General features: G+C 36.5%; 1 protein-coding gene across 1 annotated transcript in view; it reads right to left on the bottom strand.

The window, feature by feature from the left end:
• Positions 1 to 5,748: 5,748 nt before the first annotated feature.
• Positions 5,749 to 22,439, bottom strand: part of LOC122808378 (myelin-associated glycoprotein-like) — a 413,712-nt gene continuing 397,021 nt past the window's right edge. The window contains exons 4-5 of the mRNA XM_044079344.1: positions 20,122 to 20,412; positions 5,749 to 6,098 (exon numbers count right to left, since the gene is read on the bottom strand). Coding sequence (XP_043935279.1) covers positions 5,749 to 6,098; positions 20,122 to 20,412 — 641 coding nt within the window. The remainder of the gene's footprint in view (positions 6,099 to 20,121; positions 20,413 to 22,439) is intronic.

The raw sequence follows: 22,439 nt of genomic DNA, 5'->3' as shown, positions 1-22,439 counted from the left end.
TTCTGAAAAAATAAATTCACACAAATATTAACAGAATGGAATTTATCATTTAAAACTCAAAACATGCTGTGATTAATAATTATTCTCTATAGTGTTTGTCAATGAGTATTTTCATTGACAGGGAGGGAGCTTGTGAGCTAACTGAAAAAATCAACTGTTCAAAAAGTGACAGCTTTTTTATGGACTGCAATACAGTGGGGATCAAGGAATAAGCCCTTACCTCAATGTAGTGCAGTTTTAGAATTGGAATAGATAGTTAGCTGGGGGTGTAAGGGAGCAGACCCTATATAGGGGTGTAGGGAGGCTTCACCCCCCTGCAAAAACATCTGTTTTGTGTGCTTTTCAATCTTTTGTGAATCAAGATTTTTTTGCAGATGATGAAAGACATTCACTGATTTCTCGATTGATGATTTGTGTTGTCTATCTATCTATCTATCTATCTGCCTGTCTATCTATATATCTATAGGACAAAAGTATTCATAATTTAAAAAAAAATCGTAAAAATCTCCTAAGTGAACCAATGGCAGAAAACACAGTTAAAAATCATCTAAAATTCATACATTATGGCTTAGTTGAACTGAAACTACTAAAATGAACAAAGACCTATTACGTGACTTCCAAAAACAGTTGATCACATGACTGACAATATCACCATTTCCTTTATGTTTTGCAGGCAAATTACAGAGATTCGTCATAAAGATTCTCACCAGCTTATCCCCTTCAGCTAGTGGAATGTGTGTATATAGAAAATTGTATGCAATTTACAATATTTTCTTCAAGAAAGCCATAAAGTTTTCCAGGAAGGTGACATAAGTCCTTTATGAAGGATGAAGCTTTCAACAAAAGTAATTTCAGCTTTTCACCTATACATAGTAACACACAGTGAAATTTCATTATGAGTTTTATACCAATTAAGCAGACAGAGTTGAAGATGTTAAGATTTGCACTGGGTGTGATGATGATGGACAGGATTAGGAATAAGTATATTAGAGGGTCAGCCCAAGTTGGAAGGTTTGGAGACAAACCAGAGAGACAAGATTACGTTAGTTTGGACATGTGCTGGGGAGGGATGTAGAGTATATTGGGAAAAATGTGCTAAGGATGAAGCTGCCAGGTAACAGGAAAAGAGGAAGGCCTAAAATAAGGTTTATGGATGTGCTGAGAGAGGACATGCAGGTGATTGGTGTGACACAGCAAGATGCAGAGGACAGGAAGAAATGGAAACAACTGATCTGCTGTGGCGACCCCCGACGGGAGCAGCTGAAAGAAGGAGAAGAAGAAGACCAATTAAGCAGACAGGTAGCTCTTAAACAATTTTCTTAGTATGGGTCAGAAACTGACAATATTATCATTAGTCATTTCAAGAATGGCACAACAATTTGTGGTGGAGGATGAAAGCAGGACTCTTGTGTATAGAACATAAGGGCTATAGTGGTATCATTTGTTACAAGTATGATCCAAAACCAGAGAACTCTGTTAACTGACTCTCTTAGTAGCAGCTTATTATATAGAATCACATATTCTGATGATCATGAATCTCCTCCATCAGAGCAAGGTAGTATGTAGAATATATATCTATATATCTACACACACACGAACACACACACACAGATATATATACACAGACATACATAAATTTTATATATATATATATATATATATATATATATATATATATATATGTGTGTGTGTGTGTGTATATATATATATATATATATATATATATATATATATGTGTGTTGCTTTTTTATTTTCCATATATACTTGTGTCTTTTCTAATTAAGGACATTCATTAGGGAAGCAAAAAAGAGGATATCCTGGGGGTAGGGTAAGACTTATGTGGACAGAAAAATAGAGTAAATAGCAGAAAAGAAGACTTGCACAGACGAGTGACTATAGGATTCATAGTGATTAATTAGAGCTGATTTAAACAGACTTAAACATAAGAAAATGAAACCAAGTAACCACTATAGCACAAAAACTAACACCATATACAGCACTGTCAACATCATATGATAACTAGCTTAGTTTCTCCTGTGAATGTTATGATTTACTTCAAATTATGGAAACTTTACTAAACTGTAGGGTATAGCAAATTTGAAAACAATAACCAGTTACACTGACATGAAATTAAAAATCAGTTAAAGTTCAAATTGTGCTAAAATATATTTTTCAGTTTTGGAATGTCCTTGTACTTTGAAGTATGGAGTATGTAAGATTTTGTCCCCCCAAAACATGGAATTATCATTTCAAAATATATATTTTTTCATTCAAATAGTATTTTGGGAATAATTCTGACTTTTTACTGTTCTAAGTCCAGTTGCTGCTAAGTTTGCACAACAAATGTTAATCTGTTGTTTTTTTTTTTTCACAGCAGGACTTTCCAGTGTACAAAATACCTTTGAAGTGCTAGCTTTCTTTCCTCTTAATGTAAAATAATGACTTTATTTTGACTCATTCTTCTAGATATATTATTGTTAAAATGTTGTTTTAAAACATGTCATGTCACAGTTCATAATTACAATAGATATAAAAATCATGTTTTGTCTTACTGTTACCTGTATAGTATATTTTTTCTTTATTCCTTGCTCTTGGACTTGTTTAAGACTTTAATGTCGTTATTTCCTACTTTTATGTAACCTTCTCTACTTTATGTCCTTGTGGAGACTTTCTCCTTCTGCATCGGCTGGAAATGGGCTTCAGACAGACATTCCAGTTACTGAAATTCGCATAACTGCATAACTAACAAAATACCTAAATGCCATGAATATTGTTTTCATCTCTTGCAAAGTAAATATAAATTAGCAAGATGCCTCTGCTGAGGTAAGAGTTTTTTTTCTTTGTTATGGAATAGAACTGCTAAGGGTGTTAATACGATGCCCTGTGACTGTACGTTGTATGTAGGGTATTATGAGATGGCTAAGCAAGTGTGAAATTCTGTCTGGGTAGTGAACCACTGTAGCAGTGGTGACATTAAATGATAGTGTCACTTATGTATACCTCAGCCAAAGAAAGTTTATTTATTTATTTATTGATATATTTATTAACATTTATTAACCAGAAAAGTCCAAGTGACCAATACTACCCATTTTCAGTGGAGGCCCAGGTAAAAAATCTCCAGTAAAGGCATTAAGACAATCACAGGCATAAGTAATGTGCAAGCTGAATGGATAATACAAGCAATATATTATAGCGGCTACAGCAAACTAAAACAATGATTTACTGGCAAAAATGTGACAACAGAATAACATAGTTGCTATAGGAAAAAAACAAAAATAATTATTAACTGTCGAATGCATTATAACATTAGAGTAGCAAGACACATATTGGATATATTAAATAAAGTAGAAAAAGGATGGAGAGAAAAATACAGGAAAATTAACTCTGCAGAAGATGTGAACAGGAAGTTACAGGTGATGTAACAGAAAAAACTGATAGAAAAGTGTTGACAAGAAGTAATAAGTAAAGAATATATAGACTAAATTAAATAAACAGTAACATGTATCTATATCTATCTATATATGTATGTATATATATATATATATATATATATATATATATATATGTCTACTTCTACCTATCGAAATTAAACTTTGTTGAAACCTAAATAAGCGATCCCACTTCAGTGAAAGTTCTTTTAAAAGTAGCTCATTTTCCTGAAATTCAGTACATTGTGTACAGTTAGGATAAGGGAATATTCTCTTTTCCCCACTGTAGTGTGATCTCGGAGTTTTTTGTTTGTGTTTTTTGTTTTTATTCTGTGTACTGAGTTTTGCGAACATGTATCTTCATTTAAACACACTTTCACTGAAATGGGATCACTTAATAAAGTGTAATTTTGATGGGCCGAAGTAGGCTCATACACACACACACACACACACACACACACACACACACACACACACACACATATATCCGCGGTGGTGGTGCTGCTGTAGCATTGTCGCCTCACAGTAAGGCGCTGTCCGGTTCGATTCTCAGCTACAGTGTCTTCTGCGTGGAGACATGCATGAATGGCCATACCTTCGTTGAAGGTTGTGCATCAGGGCTGGTAACTCGGGATGTAAAAATCAACTATCAATCATTAGCGGACCGGAGTTCCGCTGTGGTAACCCCTAACCGGGAAAAGCTGAAAGACACTATATATATATATATATATATATATATATATATATATATATATATATATATATATATAAAATATATCATTAGCTGGTAGTGCTCCAATAGATAAGAGTACTATAAAATGGTGTAATTATTTACAATATGTACAGAAAGGGATACAACACTGTGTTTACAACATGTTAAGTGAAGGGATCAGATTTTTTCTTAAGGAGTTAACTGGTAAAGCTGGAAGAGTATATAGAAAGTGTTTACTCAGTTATAGATCAGGAACAAAGCTATTGCTGGGCATTGTGAAGGTTTGCATATTAATTTTTGTCACAAGCAGCTGAGTATATGTGAGATGGTAGTGTCATGCAAACCAATGCTTGTCAGTGGTGCAGCAGGTAGCACACTCACTCTGGTACAAAAGACTTAGGGTTTTATTCCCACACCAGGTAGTTCCATTGCTAACACTGCAGAGTATCATAAGGGGGATGTTATACTCCTGAGTGTGTCATCCTTCAGATAAGGTGTTAAACTGAAGTCCCATCTGATTAAGTTGGTGTTTGCTAGGGTGGATGAAAAGGATCCCAAATCGAACTCTGGAAATGGTAGAAGAAGATCCCCAATTTCCTGGCTTAATTTCTCCTTGTAGTATAAATACCATCTCAAGTTTCCCTTGAAAATATGCTACTAGCCTAGTGGGACTTCTTTAGTCAAAAAAAGATATTTGCAAAGAATGCAGTAAAACAAGGGGGAAACTGTCCGGTTTCATACTTTTTACTCTTTTTCTTCTGCTGAATGGTTAGTGGCAGCTGCGAGTATTTATAAACATTTTCTTAAATTCCTGGATGCCTTATTAAAGGCAATGCTTTATGGATGGACCAGCTAAATGATTTTAGGGTGGATGTAAATGTATCAGCATTAACATTTTGATAGGCTGTGAATTACTTTTAAGAATGTTGTTTAGGGTAGTGGGTAATAAGTCATTAAGTAAACACAAGGAGGTGGATACTAGGGGTATCAGGAGGAATACCAGCAGGAATATATTTGGTGGGATCAGACACCATTATCTAATCTATTTTTGGTCATCATCATTAGTTTTGATATTTCTAGTGGGGTGTATATATCCTACTATATATAGAGGGACAGCACCATAAAATCCAGACTCAGCAAACTTTATTACATAGCACCACACGAAGTGAAGAATAACTCACATTTAGATATAATTCCAATATCTCACCACTTAAATAAAAATGTTGTCATATTACACGAGTCACAAATGCAGAAAGGAATAGCAATTTAAAATGCTTCCTAATAGCAAGAACTAAATGATATGTGCATTTCACTTATACCTTAAAACACACACATTTTGGAGGTGTTGCACTTAACTGGCAATCACTAGTAGTCAGATTACATCCCTGAATTTAATGCTATTATTATAAAGAGTAACAAAGGCTCCAGCAGTGTACCCAGTGACTAACCATTGATGATGTCATAGCCTTTTAATGCATTCTCTGTTAGCTTACAGACAGTTGAGTACCATATCTAGATTATCCATACAGCATATAATGGTGATTAGTACAAATTCTATACAAGACAGTATGTACAATTTTATCATAGTAATCATTTCAGTTTCATAAATTAAATATAATTGAGTTCCATGTCTACAAACTCACTTGTAAGACAGAATCCATATTTACCTGACAGACGCTGTTGTATCGTAAACACTTCTGCTGCAGATCCCTGATAGTTGTGAGCAGAACAGCTAATAGTATTCATATTCCCTGCAGGACCTTCTATGACACTTGTGATTATGGTACCAGTTACAAAAGAATAAGATGTGAAAGTTCCATCTGTGCTGTTGTCACTGATGTTCTTGTCTGGAAGATGCCACATTATGGAAGGGATCGGATTGGAATCAATCTCACAATAGCAAGTAAACTCCGTCTGATTAAGTGTACATTCAGAACTTTGATTTATTTTAGGCTTATCTGCAAAACAGAATAAAGCAAAGGTAGTTACATATTAAGAGTAAATTGTGTGTGTGTGTGTGTGTGTGTGTGTGTGTGTGTGTGTGTGTGTGTGTGTGTGTGTGTGTGTGCGTGATGATTATATATAAATATATAAAATATCTCTGTACTAGAAATATAAAAACTTCTGTGGATGCTTTGTATTAAAGATAAAAGCACTCAGCATTCATATTCTGATTGAATAAGCAATCCGATGGCTGACTCTTGTCCCTTCAGTGCTTATTAATAGTAAGTAAAATTAAGTTTTGTTACATTTGCTTTGTCATACACACATGCACACACACACTATTTATATATATTGAGAATTAATTTAATGTACTTATGGCTTTTCTTTTCAGTTGCCTTGGTTCTGTCTTGGTATTTGATTAAGGTAAGGAAGTTTAGATTGTTGCACGGAAGTGAGAAAGTTTAGACTGTTGCATAGAAGTGCCCGCACAGATATTTTTCATACCGTGACTAATTATTTTATTATTTATTATGTTTTCTATGGCAAGTTTTAGCTTTTGAAGAAGATGGGAACATATTTTTGCCATATTCAAAGTAAAAAAAAAGCTTCAAATAAGATTTAAGGCATTATTTGCAGGGGTATTACAATGATAAGAGGATATTATCATATACTTTGTTTCTCTCATAGTACAACAAGCAAATATCAACAACAAATCATTAGCAAGTAATAGTATTCCCTTAGGTGGCAGTTGCAAAAAACAAATAGAAGCTGGAAACTGAAGGAGATGCCATGTAAACCTAATGTGGTTAAGCTGATGGATAAATTTGACATGAGAGAAGCAAGCATTTTTCAGAAAGTTTCAGAGACTGTCTGTTAACGGATAGCCTCCCTGGTAGATGTATAAGAACATGATAAAATACTGATATATGAACTATTCAGAAAGTATTTCACAATAGAATTAAGGGGTCAATATTAGAACAAAGAAGTTTTAAAACTTTGAATGTTCTAATATTGACCCCTATTCAGCGAATGCTTAAAATATCGAACATGCAGAACAGCAAATTTTTCCTCAGGGAAAAAAATTGCTGTTCTGAAACACATACACACAACACAAGCACACCAAAAAAAAAAAAAAACAACAATCCACACACACATACACTTAAAATCCTACATCTAACCTTACCTCACCTGTGCCCTAACCCTAACTCACCTACCCCGCCCTAACACTAACGTCCATCACAATCGCACATTTACTTGACCCGCACCCTAACCCTAACTCACCTACCCGATGCCCTAACCCTCATGTCCACACAATTGCATACTTACCTAAACCCGACCTGTAACTTTCAACCACAGTGCTGAAAATAGCAAAGCCACTGACATGGCCAACGAAATTCTTTCCCTAGGAGAAAATTTGGTGTTCTGCAGCTTCTCTATTTTCAGTGTTTGCTGAATAGGGGTCGATATTAGAACATTCGAAGTTTCAAGACTTTGATGTTCTAATATAGACCCAAATTAAGACTTGGTAATTTTAAGCAATATAATTAATGGCGATGTAGTTGTGATGCTATATATTTGTTGACTTTGTCTGTAAACAGGGAACTTAAAGCATATCTTCAGGTAAAGTGACCTTCAGGGTAAAGGACTAAACCTGTATATTCTCATAAATGTATAAACAAGCTTGAATAATGTGTTTTTGGACAAGTACCAGTGATGTACAGCCCATGGCTACCCTTATGGTCCCTATCTCCATAATTCGCAATCCTGGTAGCTACCCAATATGTTTCATAGGCAAGTACTAGGTTAGCTGCCCTTCTAGACTATTTTAAGCTTAGGCACTTTCCTTCAAAAGGAAGAATCAAACCTTGTACTTTGGTTTGTGAGGAAAATGGATTACTCACTATGCCAACCCCCAATAACATTTGGAATGTGCAGACTTCATTGACTCATGAAAAATTGAACCTGGGTCATCTGCTTGAAAGGCACATATGCTCACCACTATACCAACAATGTTGTATGCAAAATGTTGGTAGCATAGGCCCTGATCAAATGTCTACAAGCACAGCACTAAAGAAATGTGTTTTAAACTAAGACTCAAACCCAGGACTTCTAGATTACCATTTCAACTGTTCTAATCATTTAGTTATTGAACCAGATAAAATAAATACTTGGCTAGATGCTCTTGTAGACCATTTTAAGTTCATTCAATTTCCCTAATGAAGGTGAGACTCAAGCCTTGTACCTTGTGATTGTGAGGTAACCACCTTAGCCATTATACTGAACCTCATACTCATGCATTATTAGGAGTTCCCTTTTGGGAGGGCATCTACACATGGAATACCTCTTCTCCCTGTTTCATTCTGTTGCAGTACAAGGCTTGCCAGATAAGTGGGGTGAGATGAAGCAGGCAGGTGGTGTTACATTGTGGCAAGATGTATTTTTCATAGCCCATAATGTCCTTCAAGTGGGTCTTGATTTATGCAATGGAGGATACTCAGACTATGTGCCCCATTTATAGACCCATAAGGCATTTTAACCATCTGAACTCCTACACTCCACAGTCTGGTGTCTTCTGTCTGAGTTCCAGCCTCTGCTAGATATCCACTAGTATGCTCAACATGTGCCCTACCCTCAGCATAAACAATGCGATCCTCTCTGCCCATTCCATCAAGTGTGTGAACTACTAATCAAACTCTGATCACCTAGGCCCTAGTCATGGCTTTATCTCTCTGTGCTAATGGTGAGGGTTAACAGGTACAAATGTAGATGAAGTATTGAAAACAGGGACGACGATTATGTTCTTATTCTTACTGTTATTAATACTATTCATCTATTTTGCATGCAATGTTTCTAATATATGTTGGTTATTTTACTTATTGGAATATGTTGCCCAGATGACTTTCTTATTATGTACACTATAAAAAAAATTGTATTTTGGTGCTTGTCACTTGTCCGGTCAGTTAAAACAGACAAGCAGTTGTGGGTTCACTTCAAGCAGCTTTATTACACACAAACACATCAGGAATGAGGCTTTGTAACTTAAACTTAAATAAACTTTTAAACAGACTGACTACCACACTCATACATGTTAACACTCTGGCTGTTCTCTCAAAATGGCACTGCTGCCTGCACGTGCTCATTATTTTTATGCATGTGCCTACATCTGGAAATGCTTACATACACACATGCTCTGTTCTACATCCTCGCTCTTTGAGAAATATATCATATACATTCAATGACATGTAATTACAGAGAAATGCTCTTCTGACATGCAATTATACAGAACTAATGTTTTGACATGCAATCATACAAAATTAGACACATTTAAAACAATCATGTCCAGGTTGCTGTGTATTTTTCACTTGGTCTAGAAATGTTATCTGATCATGTAACATAAAAGTCAGAATTGGATCTAGCAATGGAGACTGTCTTCAAGGAAAGTTCTACTTTGGGAACAACTGGGACACCATCAGGAACAGGAATGGACACCGTGGCATGTTCCTCATTACGAACATTGTCAGGGTTGCTCCGAGATCTAGAGTCTGTATCACAAGTGATATTCTGCAATATCATTTCTGACATAGGAAGAAAATGTCTTTGGTTTCTCCTAAATTCCATACCCTCAGATTCCACTAAGTAGGATCTTGGCTCAGCATATCTAACCCTCACTTGACCAATTGATCAAAGCCTTTTGCCATTTGCATCCTCACTGTCTCTCCTTCTTTCAATGGATGAAGAAATCTGCTCATTGGACTTCTTAAAGAACACTTCTTAAAAAATTGCGCTTTGATTGCTTTGTTGTTTTTAGCATTAGGCACCAACAAACTAAAACTGACAGGCAAGGATGTTCTTGTTTGCCTAGACAGAAGTCTCTGAGCAGGAGAGCCAAGTAAGTTGTCAAGGGGTATATTTCTGAGATTAAGAAAATTCAAGAAGATATCAGTATTGTCACACTTTGACCTCTCAAGTAATTGCTTTGCACCATGTACTGCATGTTTAGCAAGGCCTTTTGACTGTGGGTATTCAGGACTACTAGTAACATGGATAAAGTCCCACTCTTTTGCAAACTTCTGAAACAATTGACTAGTAAACTGGCTACCATTGTCAGCGATAACTTTGTATGGACTACCATGGACTGAGAAAGGATGTTTCATCTTAGTAATAACAACAATGTATGTTAGATTAGGTAGCAAATCAATCTCAAACCAGTTTGAATAGGAGTCTACCAACACTAAGTAATGCTGATTGTTCCACTCAAATATGTCAGTGGCTACTGTTTACCAAGGTAGTTCAGGAATTTGGCTTAGCTAAAGTAGTTCTTTTTGCAAATGCAGTTTAGTACTGTTGCGTACATTACAAGAAGAAAACACTTTATCAATGTCCTTGGATAGAGAAGGCCAAATTACTAGCCCTGTTGCCCTACTTTTGATAGAATCGTAACCTGGGTGGCCACAATGTAAAATCTGAATGTATTCATGTCGTAAGGAAGTAGAAATAACTTTTGGACCTTTGAAAATGATACCGTCGTCCATCAGCATCTCATCTCTATATGGAAAATAAACTTGTAGTTCTGGTGGTACACAGGATTGATTTGACAGCCATCTAACATCGATGAAGTAGTTGACCTTTTGCAAAATTGGATTTGTCTTTGTATGATCTCTTAGCTTATCAAGCCTCATGGTAGAAAAATAATGCACTTCCATGACATCAAAGTCAAAACTCTCTGCATCAAGCTGTTCTGTGTTATTTCTGGGCCATCTGGATAAGGTATCAGCCAGGTAAAGAAGTTTGCCTTTTGTATAGAACATTTTGTAATTGTAGTTTTGTAATCTAAGCATCATTCTTTGCAGTCTTGCTTGAGTTGAATGTGTTGGCTTCTTTAAAATAGTGGCTACAGGCTGATGATCAGTTTCAATTTGGATAGCACAGCCACAAATATAATCATGGAACTTCGAACATGCAAACACAGTTGATAAACGTTTCTTCTCAGTTTGAGCATACTGCATCTCAGTTTGGTTAAGAGTTCTAGATGCATAGGGAACAGGCCTGCCTTCCTGAAGAATAACTGCACCAAGACCAAACTTTGAAGCATCACAGGAAAGAATTACTGGTTTGTGGATATCATAGTATCTCAATGTTGGTGTGTTGGCAATTTGCTGTTTGAGGTTATCAGATGGTCTCTAGTGTTGTTTTAACCATGACCATGCAACATTTTTGCATGTCAGTTCTCTTAAAGGCACTGATAAGTTACTAAAGTCAGGGATAAACTTGTCCAAATAGCCATACCAAGAGAATGCTGTAAGGCTTGGACATTGTCTGCGGCTGGCATCCCAAGAATGGCTGCTTGCCTGGAAGGGTCTGGTCTTTAGATGGTACTGGTAAACAAATTACCTACATAAGTGACCACTAGTAATCTGAATTTACATTTTAGAGGACTGAGCTTTAAGTTCACTTCATGCACTCTCTCCAGACCTTTCCTGAGGTTTCTGTCATGCTCTTCTTCACCATTGCCTCCAACCAATAAATGATCCACTATTATAGCACATGGATAACCTAAAAAAAATTTGCTTTGCATGCTGAAAGACTTCACTGGCAGAATTTATTCCAAAAGGCATCCTGAGGAAACTGTATCTACCAAATGGGGTACAGAATGTAGTCAGTAGTAAAGATTTGCGATCAAGCATTACTTGCCAAAATTAACTCTTCGCATCTAAGACAAAAAACAGTGGCATTTGGCATGAGTGTGGCTACCGCTTTTACTGTATGCATAGGATGTTGAGGTCTCTTTAATGCCTTGTTTAAGTCTCTTGGGTCAATGCATATTCTGATTTCATCTGCACTTTTCTTATGAGCAGCTACCATGGAAGACACCCACTCAGTTGGTTCTCTGACTAGACAAATCACACCTTGCTGCACCATTTTGTCTAACTGGACTTAGACTTTTTCCTGCATAGCTATTGTAACTCTCCTTGCTGGTCCGACCACTGGACTGACCTTTGGGTCTACTTTCATGGAGCACACAACTGGAAGTTTGCCTAACTTGTTGTCAAAAACATCAGCATATTCTGAGAAAATAGTGTCACTAATGCTGGAACTGGGACATGTGCTTACATGATGTACTTCTTTGTTAACAGAAAGCTGTCTCTGAGACCTAATAATGACTGCACAGGTCTTTGGACGACATAAAATTGCAAGCGGTAACTGTTTCCAAGTGAATAGCATGAAAGCACTACTGAGCCTTTGGTTTGAATCTCTTCACCTCCGTAAGCAACAAGCTTCACACAATTAGCCAAATTAAGTTGCTCACCAGCTCTCACTCTAGCAAATGTTTCTGCTGACATAACATTACACTTTGAACCAATGTCTAGTTTGAGCTCCGTGGGCTTACCATTGATCAGAGCAGTACAAAATACTTCATTCTTTGCCAATAAATCTACCTCATTAACCTGTTCACTGACCACTGATACACCATCTACATAGAAAGTAGAGTTGCAGCTTTCTATGTGATTAACGTGGTTTTTTGAGTGACCTTTCTTAATAACTGAATGAGCCTTGTCTGATTTATAAAACATTTGAAAGTGGTTCAATATTTTACATATGTGGCATTGCTGACCAAATGCTAAGAACTTCTCTTTTAGACTCAAGACTGACCACACAATTGTGACAGTTAACAATAAGACTTGACTTGGGTTTTCCTGACTCACCCTTATACTGCACTGAGCATGTCCATTTTGCTAAGCTAGTCTTGGAACTTGCTAGAAAGTTATGGGGTCTCCCTGGAAAACACACAGGGGTTGCAGCTGCCGTATGATTAGGCCCGCTTCTGCTTATCACATGCTGCATGCTGTCTACACTTGCTCTAGAAGCTGCTGAAACTAAGCTCTTATCACTTATCGTACGAAGCATACCTGTGTGCCTTTCTGTCAGCTCATGGATTTGGGAAATCTTTATGGCTTTGCTCAATGTTAAATCACTGTCATGAAGAAAATCTTTCTTACTTTAGCATTAACTCCACCACACACAAACCTGTCCTTCACTAACTCATCTTTCAGTAAAATAAATGTGCATGTTTTGGCCTTATTTCTCAAATCAGTAAAGTAAGCTGCAAATATTTCACATGACTTTTGGCCACTTGTATAAAATAGGTGCCTCTCTAATGTAACATTTGTCTGGGGGTTGCACATTTCTCTATATTTGCATTTCAAGCACTCAGGTTCTTCCTTTGATTCAGCCGGTATAGCAGTCTGGTAGTTTTTCCCCTCTCCCTTGTATACTGCTGGTGCATACACAAATGAGTGCTCTCTCTCAATGACTTCTTACCAGCTAAGTTATGTAAAATGAATGCCCTTGTATGCACATCTTTGTCAGAAAAAGCTGCTTGCATGAAAATATCATATTCCTGCTCAAATATTCTCCAATTCTCTGCAATATTATGACTAAACACAAGTGGACTAGGTCTGTGAAATGCCGTTGCCACATCAACACACAGTGGAGAATGTGCTTGAAATTATGTATGAACATACATACATAAATATATGCCAGAAGTTTATGCCAGAACCTGTAATTATGCCTGATAGCACAATAGACTCTTTGAAGTAACTACACTTTGCCAAATAAGTCTCCATAGCACAAGAATACTTTAAAGTTTATGTACCTTGCAAAACCACTCCATATCAGTGTAAGAAATATTTCAAAATGACTGTATTTTGCAAATAAACTGTACACAGCAGTAGAAGCTCAGCATAAGAAACACTTCGAAATGAAAGCACTTTGCAAATAAACTGTACACATCACAAGAACTTTTCAAAATGGTTGTACTTTGCAAAATAACTCTGTACACTGAAAGAAACACTTTAAAATGGTGGTACTCTGTGAATAAATTGTACACAGCACAAGAAACTCTTTGACATGGCTGTACTTTGTTTGCACTTTGTAATGCGACTGTACTTTGCACACAGTAAACTCTTCGAAATAACTTCACTGTAATAAAGCACACACTCTGCAAACACTTTGCACACTCTGAGATACTTTGAACAACTCTAGTTATGCTTTGAATGGCTTCCGTCAATGCAAAATAGTAGCTTATGCCCAAAACAATGTCTTCTACTAAAAAACATGCAGTCACCTTGCTCTTTAAGCTTATTTTTCCTGTTTATTGTACTTGTTATGCATTTTTAGCCTCTTATCATGCCAAATGTACTTTTTTGTGCTCGTTTAACTCTAAACATGCTCATTATGCAAACCAAAGATAATTCTGAGCCTGTTATGAATACTTCTGCTAGTTTTGTCAAATATCGTAACTTTGAACATCTCGTTTAATTAACAATATGTTTTTTGCCTTTCATTTGATTAATAATGTGTTTTGCGCCTCACTAGTGCTCCATTTTATTTTCTTTGAAAAATAAATCATCTGTGCAAGTTCTGGTTGTCTTTAGTTCATTTCTTGCCCTTTTTGCTCGTTTGAGCATTGTTATCATCCAACCTGCTCAATATATCTTCATCTTCAACTCTGCACCTTGCGGCTTGAAGAAATTGTACTCTTAATCTTGGTTCAGACACCATGTCGCTCGTCTGGTCAGGATAAAACAGACAAGTGGTTGTGGGTTCACTTCAAGCAGCTTTATTACACGAACACCTCAGGAATGAGGTTTTGTAACTTAAACTTCAATAAGCTTATAAACAGACTAACTACCACGCTCATACATGTTAACACTCTGGCAGTTCTCTCAAAAGGGCACTGCTGCCTGCACATGCTCACTATTTACATACACATGCCTACATCTGGAAATGTTTCTTAAAGTTGCATACAGGCACTCTGTTCTACAGTGTTTATCTATATGACTGGGGTGTACACTTGCAGAACATGATATGTTGATAGGCATGAGGTTATTATCGACAACACATTATGATGATATGATTTTGCATAAATAATAAAGTGCTGCTTGTGACATTCTTTGTTTATGAATAGTAATTGGGCTGTGTCTGACAAAAAATGAAGAACTTAACTATAACATGCTTGTGTGAAAAAAGAGAAAGTAATGCCCTTTTTCTAAACAGGTAGGTTAGGTAGGTAGGTAACCTGGCTATAACAAACTTGTTATAACCAGTAATTATCTTTCAGCCCTCAGTACAATAAATAAAATGACCCTCATGTTGTCAAACAGATAACAGTCATACAGGAACTGCATCTGATAGCAGGAGATAGTTTTAAAGTTGTTAATAAGCCTTACACCGACAGGGGTTATGCTAGAAAAGCACTAAAGAACAAGTCGTAGTTTTAAAAGCTTTTAACACACTTTGCATTATTACACAAATGACAATCAGAAAAAACATTTAAATGTAATTAAGCAACAACTTTAAAAGATGAAACACCTTGCACTGCCACAAAAGCATGTTTTTAAGTAGGAATAAAACGAAATACACCAGTTGAGATTAATAAACCGCTGGAAGTAAAAACCAAAATATATAACAACAAATACCATGGAATAAAACAGTGCCAGGAGTTGTACAAAATGTTTAATAGTTCATAAAACTTAAAAGGATAAGCGCTTTCACATCTGCTTCATCAGACCTTCTACAAAAAATAAACTAACATCCTTATAAATAGACATATCAATCAAAAAGAAGCAATCAAATTAAACCAACAATCAAATACTTAAAGCGCTATATAAAATCAAAATATGAAAAATATGAAAAACATGTAAAAAACATAAATGCATTAATAAAAATAAACTAATAAAGCAACCTGTGTTGAAATTGTATAAAAATAAGCTTATTCAAACACTTATATATAGTAACATCTAAGAGATGATATATATCTGACTAAAAACTGGCAGCACTAATCCAAAACTGGTCTCTTTAAAACACGTAATATAAAAATAATGTCATTCAACAGCCATCACTTTATAAGGCTTTGTCTCTTCAAAATAGTTCTTAATGAGACTTATTCATTGAGGCCACTGCCCTGATCTGCTCTTAACCTGATCATTCAGTTGACCTCCCTCACCTTAGTAAGATTCCTAACATCGCCACCTCAGACACTGGGGTCTATCCTATCAATTACCATGAACTTAAATGAGTGTCTCACATCCATGATGATGACATGCTTGGAGAGGGCATTATTGACAGAGGCACAGCAGATACAGTATAGATGCTCCCTGATCCTTTCAGGGATCTATCCCTCTTGCCTGCATAAAATGCTTGGCAGACTTTACAGCAGGCAAGGTAGACCACATGTGTAGTCAAACAGGTGTTATTTACCTTGAAAACAAACTTTTGCCCATTATCAGGATGTTGAAAATATAATATTATAATAATATAATAAATAATATTATGGTTATGGCTCAATGGGAAGAGGAGTGTATGTTTTCTACATTTAGTTTTCATCACAATGTCCCATTTTATTGAAGATTTGTGGGCAACGTCTTCTTTGTTTGGACTGGTGATCCAGATGACTTAGTTAAGTTCCATCAAGACTTGAACTCCTTTACTTATTTTCTGAAGTTTTCTTTTAATTACTCAGACATTCAAGCTGAATTTTTGGATGTGCTTTTAACCAGACAGGCTGATGGTTCTCTTTGTACTGGTATTTATAGAAAGCCCTGCTACAGGAATTCCTTGTTGCATCAAGACAGCATGCATCCATCCCACGTGTTCAAGAATATAGTCAAGGGACAGAAATGGGACAGATGATGGTTTTAAATCTGAGTTACTATGCTTGAAAAGCAAATTGACTGACAGAGGTTATAAAAAAAAGGAGGTTGATGATATATTATGTACCATACTACCCCTTAGATCTGGTATAGTTAAGACTGTACTACTCTGACCAGTCTGTCGATCCCAATGATAGGAGATTGACATCTACTAGACCTTACAGTATCTCTGTTCCCCTAACCTATACCACTGATACAAAGGTGATAATAAATATTATTAACTCATTACATCCGAGTGATGCCGCCAGGTGCATTTGCAGTTAACTCCTACTGACACCTTCTTCTTTCGGCTTTTCCCGGTTAGGGGTTGCCACAGCGGATCATCTGTCTGCTCAGGATTGGCAGTGGAGTTTTTACAGTGTCGAGTTGCCAGCCTGGTGCCCAACCTTCCACAGAAGGCACACACACACGCACACACACACACACACACACACACACACACACACACACACACACACACACACACACACACACACACACACACACACACACACACTCACACCTAGGGCCAATTTAGATTGTCCAATCCACCTACTGCATGTCTTTGGGATGTGGGAGGAAACCCACGCAACCACAGGGAGGACATGCAGACTCCACACAGAAGGCACCCCAGCCGAGAATTGAACCGGAGAACCTCTTGCTGTGAGGCAGCAACACTAACCGCTGCACCACTGTGGCCACCCTAACTCCTACTGACACCTCTAGGTGTCAAATATTGCTTGTTCATATTTGCAACAATAACTTCAAAACAATGCTGTGTAAAAGGTTTTAAACGATTTCATCTTAAAGCTTACACACTGGCAAACTCAACTGCATCAGTATTTGGCCTCTGTCTAGTGCAGGGGAAATAGACATTAATTGTTGTTCTTGTGATATTAATTTATATAGATATAATTTTCAATGTTTTCTAAATATTTCAACAATCAAGTAATGCAGACAGAACTCCTTAGCCTGATATGAAAGCTCTCATCTAGATGAATAAAATGCTGCTGGCAGTATGTATAACTTGAGTGTTTTTTTGAGATATTTTAATTTGTTTACAAAATATTACAAATGTAATAGTTGTTGTGTTTACTTATAAAATTCAGTTTGAGACCTAGAACCTAAAGAATACTACTACTATAAAAATAGTTTGTGCTGAAGAGTTTGCCATTTATACTTCTTTCATAACCAGTATGATTCCAGAGATATGAACATTTGTTTGAAATGTGAGGACATAATTTGAGTCTGTCAAAATGCTTAGGCTACACCCATTGGAAGTTACTGTGCAAACTTCCTTACCGCCATTGGAGTGAATGAGTTAAGAGACACTGGAATATATTAACAACTGACCCTAACATCTAGAGGCTCATAGGCGATACTCCTAGATTTTTATACAAGAACAAGAAAAACCTGAAAAGGTTTTTATGTTATTCAGATAACCATAAACCTTGTGTGTCTGGGTCTGGGCCTAGAATGCTGGCATATGAAACATGTAACTTTTGATAGTAGTGGGTAGCTTCAACATCCTGATAATGGGGGAATGTTTGCTTTCAAGGTAAATGCCACCTGTTTGACTTCACATGTGGTCTACTTTGCTAGCTGTATAGTCTGCCAATCATTTTATGTAGTAAGACAGAGAGACCCCTGAAAGACAGGATCAGCAAGCATTTATACATTATCTGCCCCTCTGTCAATAATGCCCTCTCCAAGCATGTCATCACCGCGGATATGAGACAGTCATTTAAGTTCATGGTAATTGATAGGACAGACCCAGAAGGCACACACATGCACGCACTCACACCTAGGGCCAATTTAGAGTGTCCAATCGACCTACAGCATGTCTTTGGGATGTGGGAAGAAACCGGAGCACCCGGAGGAAACCCACGTGACACAGGGAGGACATGCAGACTGAGCACAGAAGGCACCCCAGCAGAGGATCGAACTGGAGAACCTCTTGCTGTGAGGCAGCAATGCTAACTGCTGTTTGGCATCTACGCTTCTGAATTAAAAGCCAATACTAATGTGCTCTAGTAGGTTTATAAATGACTGCTATCTAGGAGCAGTCATTAAATACCCAAATGAGTTAGTCATCATGCAGGAAGGTTTGTCCCAAATAAATAACTGGCAACAAAATCAAGGACTGAAACTACATGCAAAAAATGCAATATTGTATTCTCTGGAAAGTCATCTACCCCAGGGAACTACCACATTGACAATACACTTTTAAGAGTTGATCCAGTTGTATAGAATTTAGGAACATATATGGACAATGACCTAACATTTTACCAGCATGTGCCTACTGCTGTAAGAAAGTCCTTCTGTGTTGCACATATAAACAAAAAAAGTGTGTCTATATCTAGGGATGTCATTGTCCCCTTTACTCAGCCCTCATTAGGCCAATCATTGAATATAAGCTCTCCGTTAGCATGTATCTATCTATACACATGCAATAACTGTAATGCTGACAGAAATATCTTACTAAAAGTATGCAAGGCCTAAGCAACATGTTCTACATGGACTTATTCAAAGGCCTGTCACTATACTCAGTATCCTGAGACTGCTAAGAGGTGACTTGTTTGTGGCAAACAAGGCATCCTCTAACTCAGAACTTCACCGTTACTGCATATCAGGAAGTCAAATGACATCAGAAAAAAATGTGGTCTATGGATCTAAACCTCTTCTGCAACATCAACAGAGATATCTCACAGAAGATACCACTGCTATGGAACAGACTGCCCATCAAGTTATATCTTTTGATGGGAAAGAGAAAATTTACCCCAGGAGTGCCATCTCTGCTACTCATGCACAGAGGCAGCTCTCAAATACGTTATCCAATGCATGTGTCCCCCTCAAATTATCCATGGTATGATACCAGTTGTTATTATTATTTGGTGTAATATATAATTATCGACCATGGGATGGGTAAAGCCAGTGGCTAACCAAATGACAAAGGTTAATTTGAGCACAAAAAGGGAAAGTGATTAGGTTTAAAATGGCTCACAAGGGCAGCTAGCCTAGTACTTACCTATGAACCTATCTACCTATATGTATCATTAAGGATTGAGTCAGGATGAATTGAGGTTTAATTGCATTGGAATGGAAAAATATATTTACCCCATTGTTTACTTCCTAGTAAACTATACCCTTTCATCTAAGAGATTTTACCATTTGTACTGAAAGAATGAAACATTTGTATCATATAGAGGGGTGGGTGGCATAAAGCTAACTTCATCCATTTTAAACACTTGTATTCCTTAGCATGTTTGTTTGTTTCCACTGTAAAAACAATGTGTGTCAGATGCCATAATAATTACAAAGTAGCAAAGAAAATGTTACAGCGTACATAAAACGTTTAATGTGACATTTGTAGATGATCTTTTTTCATTTGGATACTCAACATCACATTTCAGAACTTTCCCATTATCTTTAGAAGAGGGAGTGAATTCAAGAATGGACACTGCTGTCATGTTTTCATTTTGAAAGGTCCTCTCTGTTACAGTTGCAGCATTTTGTTGGTCCCATATGAATTTAGGAGGAGAATCTCTGCATGTATTATTAATTGTACAGGTAGCTCTTACTTGCTTCATCTCAATAATTTCCTCTGCAAAATTAATTTTTGGACCTTCTGGATTATCTATTGAAGAAATTAAGAAAAACTGTTTAGTTTTGTGATAGAAATATAAAAACACACATTTTGCATTCTCTGGTTTTAAGTACAATAAATTGTATGATGCAGTTTCACTCTTCCTCAGATTTACTGGCACTAAGGGCTAAAATAGTACATTTCATCCACCAAAATAATAATTTAAAGGCAATAACATTTATATATGAATCACTTGTGAAAACTATTTCATAATGAAAATACAAATTTGCTGTCAGTGGTTATGCCATCTTGTCCATATCTCTAGAGCAGTGTTGGTCCTTATAGATTAGTACTAGGCTAAGTGCCTTTGTGGGCCATTTTAAGCCTAGCCAATTAACCCATGTGAGAATCAAACCCTGCACCTTATATGTTTAAGGTAAATACCTTAACCATTATGCCAATCACCCTTCATAAACTGCTATGTTTTGATGAGAGCATTTTTAATGAAAAAGTCTTTGATTTCATACCAATGACTTATTTTGGCTCCCCTGACTTCCTCTGTACAGCAGATAAAACAATTTGGTTGCAATCATTTATCCACAAAAATGTATGGCAACTATAATGTTACTGTTCCTGATCTCATATATCTTAGTGGATACTGCATATTAACGACTTTCTGATCACTGCACTTATACAGTATTTGTGATGCAAACTTGATGGGCATAGCTAGGCAGGCAGATATAAAGGGAAAGTCAAGACCAAACAATGCTTTTCTTATTTAATAACGTTTGCATAAAATAACATTAAAGGATATCCAAACTGATGTCTCAGCACCTAGAAACATACTGAAAGTATTCTTGTTCAAAAGAGTAACAAATTCAAACATTAAATAATTGAAATAATTTATTACACTGTCATAAAAAGTGTGAGCCCTTTTGCCATTTAGTCCCTTTTGTTAATAAATGAGCAGTCACAAAATATCTTCATGTTATTATTCTAGGTAGGAATACAAAAAGACTTTTTCATCAGTCTTTAAAAGTTGCTTGCCAGAAATATGATTCAACATAGATAATTTGACATTGAAGAAAGATTTAGCTGATATCAAAGACTGAAACAATACTAGTTTCATGAACAATAATCATATTTTGACTTAGGAATGGGTTTCATTCCCTTCATGGTACTAAATACACAATAGACTTAGAGAAATTAAACTGAGTGGAACTACTTAAATGTGCAGAACGTTGCAGAAGTTTCACAAACAACAGCTACCTTAGAGTGCACTAACAAATTTATACAGGAGATAAACAGACCTCACAAGACCCAAACATAGTAAAAGTTTTGAAACATGAGGAGACTAAATCTAAGATGACTTCTCTACTTAGTCTAGCAGAAGCATATCTGCGTCAAGCAGGAATGGAAATCAAATCAGAAGAAGATAAAATTCAAGCAGCAACTGAATGTGCCAAAAACCAAAAGAAAGAATATAAAGTGAAGGACCAGGTGAAAAGGCAAGGGATGTGGAAAATATATAAATATAGTTGCAAGTATAGGAAACCTCTGGAAGATCCTCATGTTGAGCAGGATCAAAGGCAGGAATGGTTTAGGAGAGGTGAATTCAAACCAAGAGATGAAAGGTTAATATTGGCAGCCCAAGGTAGTGGGCTATGTACACATTGGTTTACAAACTCCATTGAACATGTGGAGAAACAGGCAAACAGAATTGGAAACAGTTGCATACCTCGTTGCTGGTTGTGACATACTAATGGTAGATGGACTATATACTGTAAGGCATAATAATGTGGCAAGACTGTTGCACTGAGGATTGTGAAAACAATATGGTACTGAAGTGGCTGCAAACATTATGGTATTAAAAAGCTGAAAAACACTGGAAACATGATCCACAAAGCATCATAGAAAATGATGAAGTCTACATGACATGGGATGTTGGAAAATCAAATTTAGTGGTCCATGAAAAGAAGACAAAAGTAGCATTGATCATTGAAATCAGCATACCCAGTGACTACAGCTTCTTGTGACAGAGAGACACAAAGTCATAAAATATTAAGATTTACAGGTAG

Source organism: Protopterus annectens, chromosome 8.part0, assembly GCF_019279795.1.
Source record: "Protopterus annectens isolate FY-2018-M chromosome 8.part0, PAN1.0, whole genome shotgun sequence".
Lineage (NCBI taxonomy): Eukaryota > Metazoa > Chordata > Ceratodontiformes > Protopteridae > Protopterus > Protopterus annectens.
This window is presented reverse-complemented; position numbering and strand designations above follow the sequence as displayed.